We start from the raw sequence: 19,336 nt of genomic DNA, 5'->3' as shown, positions 1-19,336 counted from the left end.
TGTAAAAAAGTGCTCAGTGACACACTATTAGTGCAGTTTGTTCACTACTGAGCGCAAGTTTGGGAGTCTCTAATCTATATCACAAACTACTCTGTAGTCTGGGACAATTGAACATGGAATGTCAGACTCTGCTCTTGACATACCCACCCTGGTACAGCAAGAGTCTAGTGAAGACAGCACGTTGACAAAACTGTGTGGAGAAGTTTAAAATTGTGCTTAGCTACACTGTTCCCTAGTTATAGCCAGTGTTGTGAAGTCTTTGATATCATAAGCACCAAATTAACTCAAATGTTTTAAAAATATGATTCAATAATGTTTTTACTTGTAATCTCCTTAATCCCTTTTGTAGAGCTCAACAGTGAGAATAAGCAGATATATACACATTATAATTATGCCTATAGATGTGATTAGCATGGTGCTATCCATGCACCTAATGTGCCTTTTTCAGTGTGACTATGCAAGTACAGAAGGCCACCCAAGTATGTATATGAGATAATGCTAAATTTCTATCAAATATTTAGAGATAAAAAAACAAAAGAAATTTTTCATTCACTCAGGTAAGCCCTGATCTAAAGCCCACTGAAGTCAATGGAAAGATTCCTTTTGAATTCAATGGGCTTTGGATCCGACCTATGAAGTATAACATTTCAGTGTAATCAAGTATATTGAGACCCTGAGATTACTTCCACCGATTGCTAAATTTGATCTGTTGTATTTTAATCCATGTTAATTTTAACTGTACATCTCCTTCCTGCATGTGAGTTAATTTACTGAGAGAGAATATAAATGTGTCAATATACTGGACAACTGGTTTTGTGTAATGTATGATCTAGATGCCAGTAAAGTCAACAGGTCATTCCTAGAGATGTGCAAAATTTATAATTTTTGCTGTGGAGTTTCCAACAAAAATTGTCACCATTTCATTTCATGTGATTATGTACACAAACAGAAATTTTGCTTTTAAAAACTTGCCAATGCATAATTGTTTGCATGATTTTAACCTGTAAGCAATCTTCACTCAAAAAATGGGCCCATTTTAGTTTAAAAAATTAGCATACTTGAACATTTGTGCAAATATGGGCCCATTTCTTATTTTGTAATGAAATGTGGAAAAGTTTGACTTTCAAATAGAATTTGAACCCAGTAATATTTCACACATCTAGTTACTGACTTTTCACATAATCCAATTTGAGTCTTGAGTTTGACTACAAGCAACTGCTGTTTTTTCTTTTTAAATCAAACCAAACCAATACTGAAAAAAACTTGGTATTCACTGAAATAAAAAGCTGACCATATTGGATTTAAATTGTAATAGAGGCCTGAACATGTTTGTTTGTTTCATTTTAAAATTAACTCTTTTTGTTCCCTAGTTCCCATATTTCTCATTTTTATTAACTCCAGACCATTTTGGTTTTTCAGTTTTGGGGTCTCCTTGGCATTCATGCATTTATGTTAGTTATTATTGTATGTCCCAATTTAATTATAAAAAAATCCACCTACAAAAGACCCATCATCCATAGTCTTGTGCTGCCTTTTTACTGTGCAGCAATTAGACACTTTTTGTTGAATTAGGCACTTATTGTGCAGTTATGCATCTGTCACATATTTACAATGTGAATTGAAAGCTTTCCTTGAGAATTAAATCCTGATGACTAATGGCTAGATTTTACTGCCCAATATGCGAGCATGCATCATATTATACAAGTCTGTATATCAGGCAAGAGAAGAGGACTGATCCCTAAAGGGCCACATTGTTAAAAAGAGACAAATTGCACTTGCATGTACAACACTGGGTAGGCCTCTAATTAGTTAACATTTAATTGGATGAATTAGTTAAAGCATACTTAGAAAATGTTAAGTGCCACAGAAGTATTATTATTTGGCCAACCCTTTCAGTCTTTACTGCATGCAAAATTATCTTTGAATTCTTTGGTGTTTTGCCTGAGTAAGGACTGAGTAATTATCTAGCAATTTAATTTTCACACCCAAACTGGGATGCCTATTTCATACGAAGTTGAAGCCTCTTTGAAAAGCCAGATCCAGATGCTTACCACTAAAGTTTTCCAATCCAGCAACTGGTCAACAGTTCCAGAAAAACAAGCGTTGTGCTAACAGGATTATTAAATTATTATAATATTATAATAGGATTATTAAAATATTCTATAAATTAACTAAAGGTGCTTTTAGTTAATTTATAAAATATTTGAATAACCCTGGGTTGCCACAAAGGCGTCTTTTGTAGACTGCCACAGTAATTTTAAAATCAATTAGATTAAGGTTTGTAAAACATTGATAAATAGGTAGTTACATATTTTAATAAATGAAGGAGGATTCCCCCCATGGAAAATGGCAGCATCACAATTTCTCAAAACCTCTGAATTTAAATGAAGTTTAATACGGCTGCTTAAAGATTTTGTTCAAAATCAGCAATACATTTTAGAAATGGACTGTACCCAAGCCTGCTCTGTGTGCTACAACGTTGTCAGTAATTAAATCTTCGGGGGATATTGCAGTGACAGAGGCCAGTTCTTGCAAGTAAACCCTTTCCTTCCTCTAAATGTGGAGCCAGGAAAAGTGATTTTTCCCATTAAGGCATCATGGATGACATGATAGAAAGTATAGGATTACTTCCTTGCTTCCCCTTAAGTCTGCCACAGCCCAGATTTGCAGATCTAGTGAACATGCTTGTAGAGGCATTCAGGGAGGAGAAGGGTCATTTGAAGGTTATAGATTATAGGTTTTAGGAACACTAGTTATCTTTTGGGCCTATTATTCTTATTTATTATTTATAGTGCTTGTTCTTATTACAGTGAAAAAAATTAATATCTAAGAGGCCGTAACAGTAATCTGTTTGCAATATAAACATTGAAAGCACCACATTTTTGTAAGAGCACCCAGAGCAATGGAAGGTTGCTTGAAACAAACTAAAATCAATCAATATTTAAGGAAGAATGGTCTTCATCACAAAATGCTTATAAGCATTAGTGCATTAAGCTGCTATCATCTCTGTGAGGAATATATGTATGTATCTCCATTTTACAGATGGGAAAACACATACTAAAAGGTGAAATGATTTACAGTATGTCAATGGCACAGTCAGAATTAGAACCCAGGAATCACAACTCTCAGTCCCCTTTACCCTCATACTTAGAGGAGACAATGGGTTCAGGGGATTAGTAACTGCATTCTGAGAGCTATGAATAATTTACCTTTTGCACAAAATTCCACAATTCTGAGAGAGCAAGGTAGTGCTGAAGAAAGCAAAACCAGGTCCTCCCTCTCCTTCCCAGGAACTTTCCATGACTCTTAACTGCCTTAACAACAAACAACAACAACAACAACAACAAACAAAAAAAAAAAAAAAAAAAAAAAAAGCACCTTCTCCCTCCCTCACACTCTGAAAATACTGTACAGTGGGAATTTCTAAGAATTACAGTGATCACCACATTGTTGGACTGCATTAGTCATTTGAAATAAATATCTGCTGTGCCAAGAAGACCTAGAAAATTTAATTAATATCATTAGACTCCGATTTAAAAAACAAACCCTCCCCCACCCCCAATAACAAAACTTTAAATTCCTTCCGGAAACATAGTATCTGACTTAATGCTTTAGATAAACGTTTTAAATCAAGATGGTCTTTTAAAATAGCAGTTGCATGTAGAAATGACTTAAAAGCATTTAATCGATTCCAAGATAATGCACTCACAATTTACAAGTAATTTGTAAAATTTTCAGAATAATGAAAGGAATTGTTTGAAAATTTCAATGGGTCAAGACAAACATCATTAACAATAACAATTAGCTTCCAGTCTGTTAACCTGCTTGCCCTCTTTAGTACAGTAAGTATCTTAGCAACAGACATACTGTAACATCCACGAGCCTTTCTTATTCAACGGAGCCTGTGCAGAATGGGCCTATAACCTAGGAGGCAAAAAGGGCGGTTACCTCCCACTGCATCTGTGGGTGTTGAGGGTGCTCAGCACTTCACCTGAGGTACTCAGCTACCACAGATCAGGCCCAATGTTCTGCCCTTGTTTTTTTCTAAATATAGAAAAAAATACACTATGTTGGATCATTAGGAAAATACACTGAGGCATGTTGAGCTGCTGAAAAATAATTTCTGGGGAATGCTTCTGAAAATATTCCTAAACCATGAGCTGACAAAACAAATGAACTATTTTATCCTGTGTTCTTATTAAATGCATGCATTCAAAGATATCACCTCTTTATACACTACAATGCAGTGAGATCTTTGCCTTTTAAGCTTTCCATGTTTTCAGGCTTAAAAGGAATCCATGAAAAATCAAATTAGTCTCTAAAATGTTTTTTCTAGGAAAAAATATTACCACGGTAACAGATTTATTATTTGTCACGTCACGTAAGGTAAGAATGCTCTTTATTTTTTAACCTAATAAAGATGGAGAGTAGGATTTAGGGAATTCTTAAGATTCATTAACAATATAATATTTTATAACCTTGATTTCTGCACTGAGCACTCCCTGACTATAATAATAGTTCCCAGTATGGGGCAAAAACAGAATATGGCCTTTAATAGCTAGGTGATGTATATCAACATGTATCTTCTCTACATCAGCAGAAGTGCACATTTTACCTGGGTTTTTCTTCATAGGAGGTGTAATTTGCATCATGGTTGCATTTTTTCCCCCTTTACGTGTGCTGTTACAAATACAAGACAAGCAAACTCCCACTAATGTCAATGTGACCACGATTTGCCCCATCAAATACAGCCACTGGGAAACAGCCCCTTCATACATGATTTGTGTTTACCTTACACAGGCATGATTTTTTTTATGTAACTTAGATTTGCATACAAAGTGAAACAGATACTCCCTTTCACTTGCATGGGTAGAGAGGAGCTAAAACCAGTAGCACTGGGCAGGGGAATCTAAGATGTAGCAGTGAGCAGTTCTGTTTAGAAGTTAAAGCTGCTCAGAGGGAGAAAGAAGCATGGAGACCGAATGGCAATACACCCCTCAGGGAGCTGTGTTCCACGTGAATAAGGAACCAGTTGTCTAGAGTTCTATGGTGTTGCTAGGTTGCAGTCTTTCACCAACATAAGATTAGAAATCTCTCACCGTTAAGGGGACAAAGGAAGGTAAACTCTGCAAGGTAAACCCATTATATTTGTGATTCATATCAAAGAAAAACTAGGACCCAGAGCTGCTTATTATTAGTTATTTGCATTATTGTTATCACTTAAGAGACCCAGTCATGGATCAAGACCCCACTGTGATAGTTGCTGTATAAACAGCAAACAAATCCAGTCCCTGCCCCAAAGAGCTTTCTCTCATTGAAATGGATAGCAAAATCCTACTGGGTATGTTGCTATCAGGGTCAGGTCTGTGATACCATGACATTAATTCCTATTTTGAACAAAAAATTCCAAATCAATTCCGAAAGCCTTAATTTGATTACTCCGTAGAGAGAATATTTAATTTATAAACTTTGGATTTTAACTAATCAAAATGTCTTAAAATTTGAATATTTTCAAAAAGATTCCAGGGGAAGCAGCCAATCTCTCCCCTTCAAATGACAATCTGACTGCAAGTAAACTGCATGTAAAATACAGAAACCCTTTGCAGAAAATAAAATAAAGTTATTTGCATGCATAATGAACTTAGCAGACAAGCTGTGCAACAATAAATGGAGTACAGTCTCGATATGAAATAAAAATGAGTTAAAGGAGACGTTCCATGATGGGACAAAAATGGTTCGTCACTTACAATTTACAATACAATGATTTAGTCACTGAATGATAAAAGAAAGATGCAGTATTACTTCAAAATAGCATATTACATAAGTTAAAGGCTGGTTTCAAGAAAAGAGACCAGGTTCATTTCTTGAATTAACAATGTCTTTTTAAAGTGCTATTTTAGCATTAAAACCCTAACACACCCAATTCTCAAAATATGCTTACAGGGTAAATACAACTGTTGATAAATAGCTTTTCGTAAAAGCGTCATTCGTTATTGTACGGTATTAGTTTGTGTAAAAAAAATCTATTAGAAATAAATATTTTAAATAGGTTTTGATAGAAGCCTGCAAATCATTTATATTGGCAATAAAGCAGGCTGTCCTTTTGTAAAGCCATTTTGTCCTCAGCAAAATGTCATCACTGGGAGAAGCTTAGCTGTAATAATTATGTCGTCTAATAAAAAAATGTGGAAAGTTTCACAGCAAGCAAAATTTCACTGCATCAGAATGTTCGGTTAATTACACACATGAAGACCCATTTATTAAAAATAGTTTTCAAAACCGGTTTCAGGGGATTTCTTTGTTAAAAAAGGCTTATCCAAATGAGCTCTGTACTGCATGTGCAGATGAACTATAAGATTGGGTGAATGCTAATCAAGCACAGGCCTTTTTGGGGTGCATCTCTTAAGCAAAACTTCAAGATAGGTATTGGCTTATAAAATGCCTAGACATACCTTCTGGCCAAGGAAAAGACTTTTGGTGGACAAGACTGTGAATCCATCTGCAGGAGTTCCTTCTGTTGTACTGTCAGCACTTGCTGATTTGCTTACTTCTCCCTGCTTCTTCTTGTAAAAATATAGTTAATTAGTTAACCAGAGGCTGAGAAATATGGTTCAATAATACTGAAAATATGACATGCAATACACGCATCCATATTTATTATGCTATAAACAACTAATACAAACAATGGTATTGGAGTCTGATCTTTAGTCACATATGTGACTGATTAATGTTAATAAAGGCAGCTACACATATGCATCCAGAGGAGAAATGACCTCAATGTTTGCATGTCCGAGGTCCCCTCTTGCCTATGAAACCACACACATTAGATAATTCACTCGTCTTCTAAAATTTCCCAAAATATTTTTAACAATTTTCTAAAAATGCAAATGCAAAGGGGCAATGTACCTATTTGCAAGTGGACATCCTTGGCATTCCTAAGAGCCTTCTTCACAGACGAAATCCTGCATCTGTGCGTGAAAGTGGTCACTTGCAAATTTCACAACTGTGTTTTTAGGTACCTATTTGAAAATTTGGCTGTTACTGTAAATAATATAAATAATGTATTCCACTATGCTGTATGCCTGGATTAGAGGTGCTGTAGGCTCTGGCTGAAAAATTCTGTTTTTCAAACCTGGCCCAAATCCTTTTCCTTTACTCAGTAAAATTACAGGATTTATTCCATCCATTTAACTGGATTATTTAACTAGAACACCAAAGGTTTGGCCTGCATCGAATTATTGGATATAAATTAGAACTGTATCATTTTGAAGGGATGTCAGTCATGGCAGTGAAACAACTGCTGTAGCAACTAGCTCAACTGCTGCCAACTGAGAGGTAGAAATATTTTAATTCAAAATAAATAAAATATAATTAATAATAATAATAAAATAATAATAAAGTAATTTAGTATAAATATGTATTGTCTCAATAACATCAACAATACATCTGTGAATCAAACCTCTACTTGGGACATTAAAGCAAAGCTACTGTTGTGTTATACTCCCCCCAAAAGATAACATAGCGTGCGAGTAAACAAATAAGGTGGTGAAGATGCAGGAGTATATTTATGTTTCTAGGAAGTGTAACCGTACTTTACATTATACAAATGTTCTGAAAATTAGATTTTCCTGCCTTCTATTTCAATTCCCCTGGAGTTTATTATTAGCCAAATATTAGTATAGTAAGCAGACAATGAAGTTTATTATGTGAAAGAAAAACAGAACCCCACAGACTTCCTGCTTTGTAATCAAGTAAGAAAAAAAAATATTCAGATGTAGGGAAATTATTAGTGCATGGTTATTAGAAGCTCTGTACTCCAAATGCCAACTACTAGATGTTCTTCAAGGAGAGAGAAAATTCAAGAGTTCAAAAAGTAACTGTAAAATCAGGAAAATAATTAGGACCTCAGAATGGAGAGCTCAAGACAAAGTCTTTGTTGACCAGAGAAGGCAACATTTTCAAATGCAGCACATTAAATGGCCTGTGAACGTTTGTGCACCCAGAATTTTGCACACGTAATTTTCCACAATTTTTTTCCACACACTAAAGCTTGCATGTTTGCACATGAATTAGAAAGAAATTCCTAACCTCTATAAATGGAAACTCTAGTAAAAAAGTTCAAAAATGAATTTTCCTATTTTATTACAAGACATTTGTCATGATCTGGATGCCGTCCTCCCTCCTCCCCCCCCCACACTTTTTTCTCTCTTCAAATGTTGAATGAAGTACATTTAGTCTTTAGAAATTAAAGAAGTCTCCAGCTCAAAATTCCGAAGAGTCTCATTACAGCAACCTAAAAATGCGGAATAAAAAAAAATTTATGGCACTCTTCTGCTGAAGAATCTGTATTTAGGCAAGCTAAATATCACAACTTCTCCATGCAGAAAGAGATAGGATTCTACCAGAGCAGATAGTTCTATCTTCAGTTCAAAGAGATAACAAAAACCATCTCTGAATTTCAGCAAATTTAATAAATGAGAAGAACCTTATTAAATCTATTTTTTTTAAAAAATGTTTGACTTTGCAATGTTAATGATAAGATACCTAATAAAATCAGCAAACTAAAATGTTATACTTTTTCTTAATATTTGCAACTGAAGGAAAAATTATATTGTTCTGTCATTTTAGTTTTGATAGAATTATCCAAATCCCCTTTTTCCTCAGTGCCAAATACTGATACCCCATGTGAAATCCAAGTAAATTTAAATTGCCCCTCTCACCCAGTGGCAGAGCACAGGCACCTGTGCAACCACTGCACAGCTGCCACTATAGCTGCTATGTGAGATTTTTGGATCTGTTTGGTTTATTGACGCACTAGCCACAATCCTGCCATGCCACAGTTACAGTCTCCACCTCCTCAGGTTTAGAGAAACTGCCTCCACACAGAGTATGCAATATTCACAGCAGATGTGCCAGTTTGACTGACTTTCATGCTTTGAGACACCCTTGAGGAGAGGGCTATTATTTGAACACTGGTAATTGTTTATGTTACTATTGAAACTGCTACCCCAATCACACCCTGAACTGGAAAATATCCTTTAGGATGTTTACTATATAGGTCTATACTATATATATTATATATACATACATACATACACACACACACACACACACACACACCCACCCACCCACACACACCCACCCACCCACCCCTAGGTCTCTCTGATTCTCCAGTTTTTAGAGCTCCTGCATTGCACGTTTCAGGTTTAATATATACAGATTACTCTACCTTGGACTTCCTTGATCCTTTCTTGCCTCCTGCTTTCTTTGATACAGTTTTCTTCTGTGATGGGGACTTTGCCTTCTTAGCTGGGGGTGGAGTGATGATGGCTTCCAGTTTTCCTTTAGACCCCCGCTTCTTTGCGAGCAGCTCTGGGTGAATATTTGGTAATACACCACCACTGGCTATGGTGACACCTTTCAATAGCTAAACGCAAATGAAGTAATAAATAATGAAATCCAGCATTTACACAGTGATAAACAGCAAACAGTGTTTATTATTATGCACTGTATTCTGTATGGTCTATTCCTAATTATGTCTTTATATATCTCAATAAATATCTGTGAAGCAAAGAAACCCTTTCCACACAACATGAATTTAAACTGAACAATTTAGTCAGAAAATGCACAGATTCTTGCATGTTGCTATGCATCCCGGATGTCTTTTGTGCTCACAAACTATTAATTTTTCATCTATGCTGTCAAATGTGTGTAAAGAAGACTAAATTATTCAGCTATAGATGAGAGAGAAAATAGGGTAGTCGTATCTGTGGACTCAGGAGCTTTGCAGGGCAGTGTGTGTTTGAGAGGGAGCCCTGTAGCTTCACATTTCCGGGAGGAGGGAGGGGCCGTGCGTATGGAGCTCTTAAACTCTGCACTTCCTTGGATCTTTAAAAACTAAAGAAATTAACAGACAAGAAACTTCAAGTGAAGGGTAACGTGTATGTATACATATATAACACGTGTATGTATATAGCGTATCTATATATATATATATCCAGAAATGTTACAGTTAAAAAGCATCTAAGCCTTTAAAACACAGAAATAGAACAGTTAAGAACAGGGGTTCTCAAACTTCATTGCACCGCTACCCCCTTCTGACCAAGTTACTACATGACCTGGGGGGGAGAAGAGGGGGCCACAACCCAAGCCCCACCCTTGGGTTGGGGTGGAGCTCGGGTTTTGGTCCCAGCAAGTCTAACGCTGGCCCTAGAGTCCCCATTAAAATGGGGCCATAACCCACTCTGGGGTCCCAACACACAGTTTGAGAACCACTGAGGTAGATATATATTCAAATACACTCAGTCCATGCATGCTATTAACTAAAAGTACATGGGAAATATATCCAGTTGCATATTCTAAAGACAACCTTAACTCCACTCTCCAGTTAGTGCCCTGGACCAGACCAGGAATTTCTCCTGAATTAGTGACTTAAAGCCCCTGTTGCATTCCCCATCTTGATCTGCGCTGAGTGCTCCTTGATTGCAGCTCAGGATCTATAAGGTAAGGCCCCTGACTCATAAAAGGAATGATGAACAGGGAAATATTATGGGATTTCTAAACCATGTAGGGAGGATGGCTGGCATAGATTGTTTTTTCAGCTAGTGGAACACTGGACTGCAGCAGGGAATTTTTCTTATTATGTGTTTGTACAGGACTTAATACAATGGACTGTGATCCTGGTTGGTGCTCTGGGTGATGTATTCCAATGCAAATAAATGACAAACAAATACTAGTTATGCCTCAATTTATTTGACTATCTAAAAAAAATCCAGCCCTCTTACTCCTGAAGTCTGGCCCTAATGGGTTAAGAAAGTTTTAGGACAAAAAAAGATAGATATACATAACCAGGATACATAAAGGAATATCAACTCAAAGGAATTGACTGACTCAGTTTCCTAGGAGGCTTTACCTTGGTGTCTCAGAGGAGACAACTGTTGTGTTGCATCTCCTATGCATTTCACATTTTATTCCCTGAAACATGTAATTAAGCTGAGTACTTTAACTAGTTAAATAGTGAATGAATGAATGAACTGCTTCCCAGTGGCCTGCTCAAGAAGCAGAGGTCTTGAATTACAATTCAGTAATATGGAAGGATAATTTAAGAAACACTAAAGGAAATCCTGGCCCTCACATGATGGAGTCTTTTCTTACCTGATTTAATTCTTCATCATTTGCTACAGCCAACAGGATGTGTCTAGGAGTGACTCGACCCTTCTTGTTGTCCCTTGCTGCATTTCCAGCCAATTCAAGAATTTCCGCTGGGGGAAAATAAACTCTTCTTAATTAAAATATGATAGTTAAAACCCAATGGGTGTTTGGTGAACAAGGCTATAAGATGTCAATTCTCAAACAATCAAACAAATAAGTTGGTCCAAGAGAAGAGATTACCTGACCCATCTTGTCTCTCCAATATCCTGGGACCGACACGGCTACAACAACATTGCATATAAACAAATATTAAAGCACTATGTAGTACCTTTTGAGAACTATTTGCCGCACTTGGTCAGGGAATGCAATATAAATGGTTGAGGATGGACTCTAATCTTGGAGGCACAGCACTGAAAGTTTCACAAAATCCATTACTGCGCTTACAGATCTGTGAAGATGTAGCAATGCACGCTGTAGATTTGAGATTAGTGCAACTCAAAGGGCTGGATTCAGATCTTTTCTTAATTCTACACTCATGTAATTCCACTGAATCCAATGGAGTTTTTCCTAATTTGCACTAATGTAAGAGAGAGCAGGTCGAACTTGTTTTAAACTGTGCTAAAATACTGTCTCATGAGAGACCGAGTGCAACAGTTCTCACTGTCTCTTTTAATATTTATGGCACCTTAGAGACCAACAAATTTATTTGAGCACAAGCTTTAAGGTGCCACAAGTTCTCCTTTTCTTTTTACGAATACAGACTAACACGGCTGCTACTCTGAAACCTTTAATATTTATGCCAGTGAAGATTAAATGCCTGTTTGAAGTCCTACTATCTAAACTATATTTATGTTTCATGTCCTCCTAAATCAGAAACCTTGATTGATGGTTTGTTGAGTTCCCAGACCTAACTTTTTGTACATTTTCTAGGATTTTGTTATTGCCAGACTTCAAAGTACTGTATGCACATAAAACTAGAACTTTTTGCTGCACTCAGCACTAGCCTGGGTGATGGCTTTTGTTCCTCCTACAATTTTTGCATAGTTGAATGAGATGTTTATTCGGTGTTTCTCATTTGTAGTGTCATTAGGCAGGCATACAGACATTTAAGTTAGGTTATAGGCAGGCAGGCAAAAATGCAAAATCTCTTTGCTGTGGCAGCAACTTGTCATTAATGATTTTTGGCTCTTCAAGGAAAGGTTTCCCTCCAAGAGGAGAGGTAATTGACACGTCAAGTTTGTTCACTCCTAGTAGATTATCTCCTGAGAAGAGATTTCCAATCATGTCAAATTGTACTTAGTTACTGCATGTATGACGGTTTCTTGATTGGAATTAGGGGGGGGATTAACTTGTTTCTGTGTAACTGTCTACAATACGAAAGGCCAGCGCTTTATCCACTAACTTATCTATCTTCAGCTCAACAAGCCTCAAGCAAAAATTGTAAGGGAACCAGAAGTAATTAAAATAGAGAGTATGGGGCACAAATACAGAAATTACAGCAACATGCTCATGTTTATTTGGCTCTGCATTCAAATACCATTGCTCACTTTTAGATTGTCTGTACAGAGGGAGACAAAAGACACTGTTTCTCTACTGCTTTTGGATCATTAGTTTTGCAAACCTGTGAGTGGTAATCTTTGAAAAGGAGAAATTAAAGGAAAAATGTCTGAGCATCAGGGCTACTGTACCCGACTTTTTCTTTCAACAACGAAGCTGGATAAAAATCAATGATTTAAGTAAAAAAGTCAAACCACTGAACTGGTGGAAGTCAATCGCTAACCTGGAACCAGTATTTGTTGAAAACCAGTTTTTGACAGCAGTGGCCTTTTCTGCAGGTAGAGAGAGAACATTTTCTTCATTTTAGTTTGTTCACCTAGCTCGACTCAATGACTAGTTCATTCAAAGTTAAGAAATCAATTGGGTGTTTGAAAAGGCAGGAAAGTTGTTTTCCCCTTCCAAGCTATGAATAAAGAGTAGGTGTAAGAGAATGACACCTACTAGCACTAAAATCTTGAAGAATGTGGTGACCAGAAATAACTAGTTCAATTCATTAAGTACAGATAATACTTCCTTTGTTTAATAAATCAGTTAGTTTTAAAACCCCAAAAATGTTTTCATAAACTTTGATTTTTTTTCTCATGTATATTGTGTATTTTAATTTAATTTGAATTTCCATACATAGAGTTGGACACAAATCACAAGTAAAAAAATTAAGTCTTCACCTGGTAAATAAATAATGCACCATTCACCATTTTCTAATATAATAAGAAATGTAAAAATTAGGACTCTGAATAAAGGTAAATGTAAGTTAAGATATTCATTTGCTTAAGCAAATGTATATAAATATAGTGTATCCTCCTGGTTGGCAAAAACAAGCACCAAATTTAGTATAAAGGCTATATTTAGTTTAGTTGCAAACAACAAGTTTTTATGGTTTCCAACTAATGAGAATCAATCTTTCTTTAGGAAAATTACTAAAACGTACAAATGCAAAACAAAATTAAAACAGATTGAAATTATTCCATCCTGCTAACAAATGAACTGAATACGCAATGAAAGCTGATGCATAAACTTGCTTTAATGGACAAGTGGAAGGGAATAAAGACAGTAGGCTGGAAATGAAAAAAAGATGATTTAAAAAAATATATCAAAGCTCCCATCAGATCACTTTCCTCCAACACTAATTCTTGAGAAAGCAATGCTATATAGCCACAGTCCATGGCTTTATATTATACTGATTTTAACACGACTCCGAAGCTACTTTTCGTCACAACTCCCATAAAAAGCCAATTTTGACATATTGGAAAACTCATAGCTGCTTCTGTCTGTATTACAATTCAGTTTCATCAAGGACTTCAGCAAGCTTTCAATATCCTCCTGTTCTTAAAAGTGTAGATGACTTGAGTGTGGCACAGAGAAAGAACATTCACATCCTTGGGCTTGGGTTTGGTCTTTCAATATGAATTAATATATTTCATACAAACAACAAATCAGTTAAAAAAAATCAGAACTAGTAGGATAAGGCACCTCCCAAACCTCCATAGAGCAGAATAAAACCTGAATAATCCTCCTGTCATTCACTCACCATGACCCAAAGTTCAGACATACAATGCTTAGCTGCATCACTACAGAATTCAAACATCTATTGTGATATTAGAAATGTGCTAAATTCCAAGGAACAGATTCTGATCTAAGTAACACCCAGTGCATTCCCACTGCTTTTGGGAGGACTGTACCACTGTAATAAAGAACTGAAACACCTCAATCCAGGCATTGTGATCCTTATGTGAGAGGGTTTAGTGCTGGCTGAAAGGTAAGGGGGGGAATTGGCTGTAACAGCGTGCTACTTTTTGTTTGCCCTCCCTTCCCCCCCCCCCCAATCTCTTTACAACATCAGCCACTGCTAACACTTGTGTCATGTTATTCTCTGCATCTGATCAGCATAACTATGTAGACAGGTCATTTTGTAACGAAAGAGCCTAAGAAAGTGTTATGCCTGTAAAGCATGGAGGAATGTTTTATTTGTTCCTCATAAAACTAAAATGTCTGCCTCCTATAGTGGAGAACTGTTCTTGTAAGTGCTAAGCTCTCTTCCTTGGACAGGAAACTCATTTTAAAATTACAGTTTTCTAATGGTCCTTTAGGGAAGTTGAGGTAACCCACTTCCTTTTCAGGCACAAAAGGCAAGGAGAAAGCTTTGCTTTTGAGCAGAAGGCCACAAAGGGAGGGGGAGAGGGGGAAATCTTTTCTTTTTGCTTCTCCCTACTCCTCTGCCATCACTCCAACAAGAATCCAACAAGCTGCCAGTGCATCGAAATGACCCACAGCACAGCAAAAGTAAGCTGCAAGCACATGTTCCTTCTCAAGCACCAATGCCCTCTCTGCCCTCCCCTCCCCATTTAATGTAAGCTTTATCAATATTATAAACGTAACCAGCACAGGCAACAGAACCTATCTAGTAAAGATAGTACTGAAGCCAGATCCAAATCAACCCTCCAGATCACACCACCTCCAAACTTTTGGAGTCAAGAAGGTTCAAAATCTTTCTTGGACCCTAATAATTTGGCCGGAGTCATTCTCCTCTAACATCAGTTTTACACCAATCGTAAATTGCAAGATTTCAACGTTTTACATGATTTTAAGTGAAATGAAAATCTGGTCTTCTCTCCATAGGAAAAATTACACAAATCTCTGAACTCTGGGTTGGAAGTTAACTATCCAGTTTGCATCTGAACTTTAAGGTGGGTCTATCTCACATGGTAACCTGGAGATAGTGCACTTTTGTCAGTTACAAAATTTGAGTAATTAAAGAGATTTATTCCACTATCACGGAATCTACTGTAGTGCTTTATATTTCTTGAACAAAAAAAAAAAAAAAATGACCCAGTGGGTGTGATTTTTAAAACTAAATAAAGTTGTTAAATGAGGACTTGTTAAATTGAGGTTAGGTTTGTTTTTTTATAATTTCAGCAAAATTACCCCTTTTCTGCAGTACTTCAGATGCTCACATCTTTTCAAAGTCCAAGTGCAATACAAAAAACAATGAAAAGAATGCTTTGAGTCCTTGTGGTACCTCAAGTACTGTGCAATGTAACAAAATTATTGTGCAGTTATATTGGGTTCTTCTCTCATACTGCTTACCAAAATATTAGCACAGTAAGGAAAAAAAAATAAAATAAAATAAAATAAAAATAAAAGCGTTAATAAGACTAAACCAATGGATTTTTTGTTAACATAAAATCTTTTTAAATTCCAAGATTGAAATGAAGGAACATCAGCTCTTTCAGTTTGCCTTCCGAAAGAGAATGTCTCCGACCGGAGAAGACAAGATTATACAGCGAGTTGCTGCACTCAGCATCAGCTGTGTTTGTTATGGCATTTACGTATCTGAAAGCTAATGTTTTCAAATTCGGAAGATGGTCGGCTGTTGATGACCAAAACATGGCGATGTCAATTTCCTGTGACTGTAGAGTTCTCTGGATCGTGTTGGGTGCCACCTTCCCGATACATAAAGCAAATTCCTCTCCTGAAAGGTCACTGAAGCCAGAAACTGAGGTGTAATCCTTCTTCAGATGAGATATTACAGGAACTCTTCTGGGGTTGAAAATCCTTATGCACTTCAGGAACTTAATTGAGGGCTGCCCACTCTCAGCATCACTGATGTACTACTTCAGCTTTTCAGCTGAATTGTCAACAGCCGAACAGAACAGGTTCACCAACTTGCTACCTTAATTAATGGTTATTGTTAACAGTGGTTTCCTCCAAAAACTGAGTGTCTCTCTCAAGGAAAAACAGCAGTTCGTCCATTTTCTGAAAAGCAAAAAGAGTGCACAGTCTCTGGCTTTCAAATATAGCCATTAGGTCAATGATTGGCTTGCACATTTCATTGATAAAACACAATCTTCAGCATTAAACATTGGGTTTCATCTGACAGCACTCTTTCAAGTTCCTGCAATGAAAGTGGTGCCGAGTTGTCACACACCTCCATTTATTCTTTAACAAAGCTGTGATAATATTGAAAGTGCTTTTCATGGTACTGAATAGTAGCGAGCCAGCTGTTCCATCTAGTTGCCACTGGGTCTGGTGCCATTGTTATACTGGGAACTTTCTGCCTGAGGTAATTTAAGTATCTCATTTTCCTGTCCCCTGCCACATAGAACATTTGTGAGAAAGCTTTTACCAGTGCGCTGACATCCTAGAATGGCTCACAAAAACTTTCCCTCACCAGATTGATTATGTGAGCAAAGCACGTTACATGGATGCTACCGGGAAACAGTCCAGACAGTACAGTTTTGTAAGCTTTCTTCATGTATGCAACATATCTGTGTCAAACACAACCACATACAATTTGGTAACTTTGCAGAGTTTTGAATGACTGCTTGAGACACAGTGCTGTGATTTGTTTTCTGCAAGAAGTGCAAGTCAGCAAGATAGGAAGACCCTTTCCCAGTACTAGCTTTCACCACAGTAGAATGTGAGTAGAATGTGAAGTACATAGCAGCCCTTGTCATCAGTCATTTCATTGAATATAACTGACACTTAATTATCCTTCACTTTGTCCTTAAGTTTATTTCTCCCGGTTTTGTAGACATGCGTAAGATATGCCTCTTGCAGCTGGTAACGTCCTGGAACTGCACCACTATTCTTCATTCAAGTGTTTAGAAAATGAAATCTAAAAGGATGGTCTGCCTTAGATAACAGTACATTTGCAGAAAGAATGAGGAGTACTTGTTGCACCTTAGAGACTAACAAATTTATTTGAGCATAAGCTTTCGTGAGCTAAAGTCCACTTCATCAGATGCATGTTATGGAAAATACAGTAGGAAGAGATACCAATCTATCCACACACACACACAGAACATGAAAAAAAGTGGCACATGTTAAGATACAGTCACGGACAACCTCTAAGTGCTCACGTTGTGCTACTGTGGTTGTGCTGAAATATGTTGAAAGCGCACGCTGCCTTTTTTGTGATTCTCCATGCAATGCAGCTTTTCTATTTAAATGCTTCTGCGATTGGATGAGTTGGTTTGCAATTGTCAATTTCCTCCGATGGTCCAGAACAACATTGCACGTTTTGCAAAAGATTTTTCTTCTATCTTCCAAAACCTGTCCAGGAAAATCTTGTACTCTCTCTTTTGCTGGTACATTTGCAATGTGGGACCTTTGTCATAGCATTTTCTGGCAAAATCGATCAATGCTCCCATGACTCGGTGTGATCCAACATTTTTCATGGTCTTTATCTGCTAAGGAATATTATGTAATATTATGCGACAATGCATAGTCAGACGTTTTATGCGTGAAATTACACAGGCGCATAAATTGCATAATTCCCTGAGGTGTACCCACTGCACTTCAGACTACATACAGCCCTGCTTGGATTGCTGCTACTTTGGGACTAGGAGATTAACAACCGAAGTAGGACATTTCTCAACAGACATGCTGGGGCAAAGCCCTTCTCTTTCAGAAAGTGCCACTAACTGTTTAGCAACACACTTTTAAAATAAAAGATGTAAAAATATTGCACAGCTATGATTACACACACAAATTGGGTATTTGTGCATACAAATGAGCATTTTTAGATGCCTAACTGGCCATTTGCACATATAAAAAATGGTTACTAACCTTCTGTAACTGTTGTTCTGCAAGATGTGTTGCACATGCCCATGGTAAATGTATGTGCAAGTCTAAGCATGCAATTGCACAGGTAGAGATGGACCTCCTCTTTTTGAAAATCTAGCCCTTAGTGTCCATGCAAAAGAGGCATGACCTCAGTTTTTAAGGCCTTATCTGAAAGATCCACACACAAACTACAGGAAACTCAATTTGTATACCTCACAGGGCTTACAAGCTGAGTGGACCCTGCTGGCTCAGTTTCACACCTCGTATTTCAAGGAGTCTAGGTCTTTCCAACCTGATGCTCAGCCCACTAAGCTAACCATTAGAATATATCCATTTAAAAAAAAAATACAGTCATTTTGAACAGTGCCATAGGCAGAATTTATGGGGAAGGCTAGAAAGGAGTCTAACATTTTCAACAAGTTCCTTCTTTTCCCCACAGATTTCAATGGGACAAAGGACCAAATATGTTCTGCATCCCCAGGTTTCAGTGCAATCAAGGCAGGCATTTATTGTGTGTTGATTAATAGGTAGTGCTCATCTTGCACAGTTTCCAGACCTGCTAATGGCTGGTACATGAATAATATCAGAGAGGTGGGATTCCCTTAAAAGGCAGCATATCAACACAGAGAAATCAAAGAGGATCCCAAACTCTGAATAGGCAAGGAGATGGAAACAGAGATTCACCCAACTGGAAGAACAGAATTTTAGAGCAGTTTTCAAAAGCAAGGGTAAACAAACAGGATTGAGGCTTTAGCTAGATGTGCAACACCTTTATTCTAGTCATTTATTTACTCAAGCATTTTGTTTCCAGATGGATAGTTACTATAGCAACCCTTATGTAAAGGGCCATAGGATGCTGTACATCTGAGATACACCTTCTAAAAAGAATCACACATCAAAATATTTATTTTGGAAAAAAAGTTTCAGTAAGGAACACATAATTATCAGGTGGTGTTTAACATTTAAGGGACTGATTCTGCAACCCGGATACATGCCGAGGAGAGCTTTCTCAAAACACAGTCCCTCTGAAAATCGAGAGCTAACCAACATAAATGTTAAATTG

At 37.1% G+C, this 19,336-nt stretch overlaps 1 protein-coding gene across 5 annotated transcripts in view; it reads right to left on the bottom strand.

The window, feature by feature from the left end:
- LOC119859821 (core histone macro-H2A.1) overlaps window positions 1–19,336 on the bottom strand; it is a 75,127-nt gene that overhangs the window by 23,922 nt on the left and 31,869 nt on the right. For 3 of the 5 annotated variants that reach the window (XM_038412526.2, XM_038412528.2, XM_043520215.1), the window contains exons 3-5: window positions 11,155–11,261; window positions 9,230–9,427; window positions 6,453–6,563 (exon numbers count right to left, since the gene is read on the bottom strand). In XM_038412526.2, coding sequence (XP_038268454.1) covers window positions 6,453–6,563; window positions 9,230–9,427; window positions 11,155–11,261 — 416 coding nt within the window. The remainder of the gene's footprint in view (window positions 1–6,452; window positions 6,564–9,229; window positions 9,428–11,154; window positions 11,262–19,336) is intronic. The other 2 variants (XM_038412527.2, XM_038412529.2) reach the window with 1 other exon arrangement.

Source organism: Dermochelys coriacea, chromosome 8, assembly GCF_009764565.3.
Source record: "Dermochelys coriacea isolate rDerCor1 chromosome 8, rDerCor1.pri.v4, whole genome shotgun sequence".
Taxonomy (NCBI): Eukaryota; Metazoa; Chordata; order Testudines; family Dermochelyidae; genus Dermochelys; species Dermochelys coriacea.
This window is presented reverse-complemented; position numbering and strand designations above follow the sequence as displayed.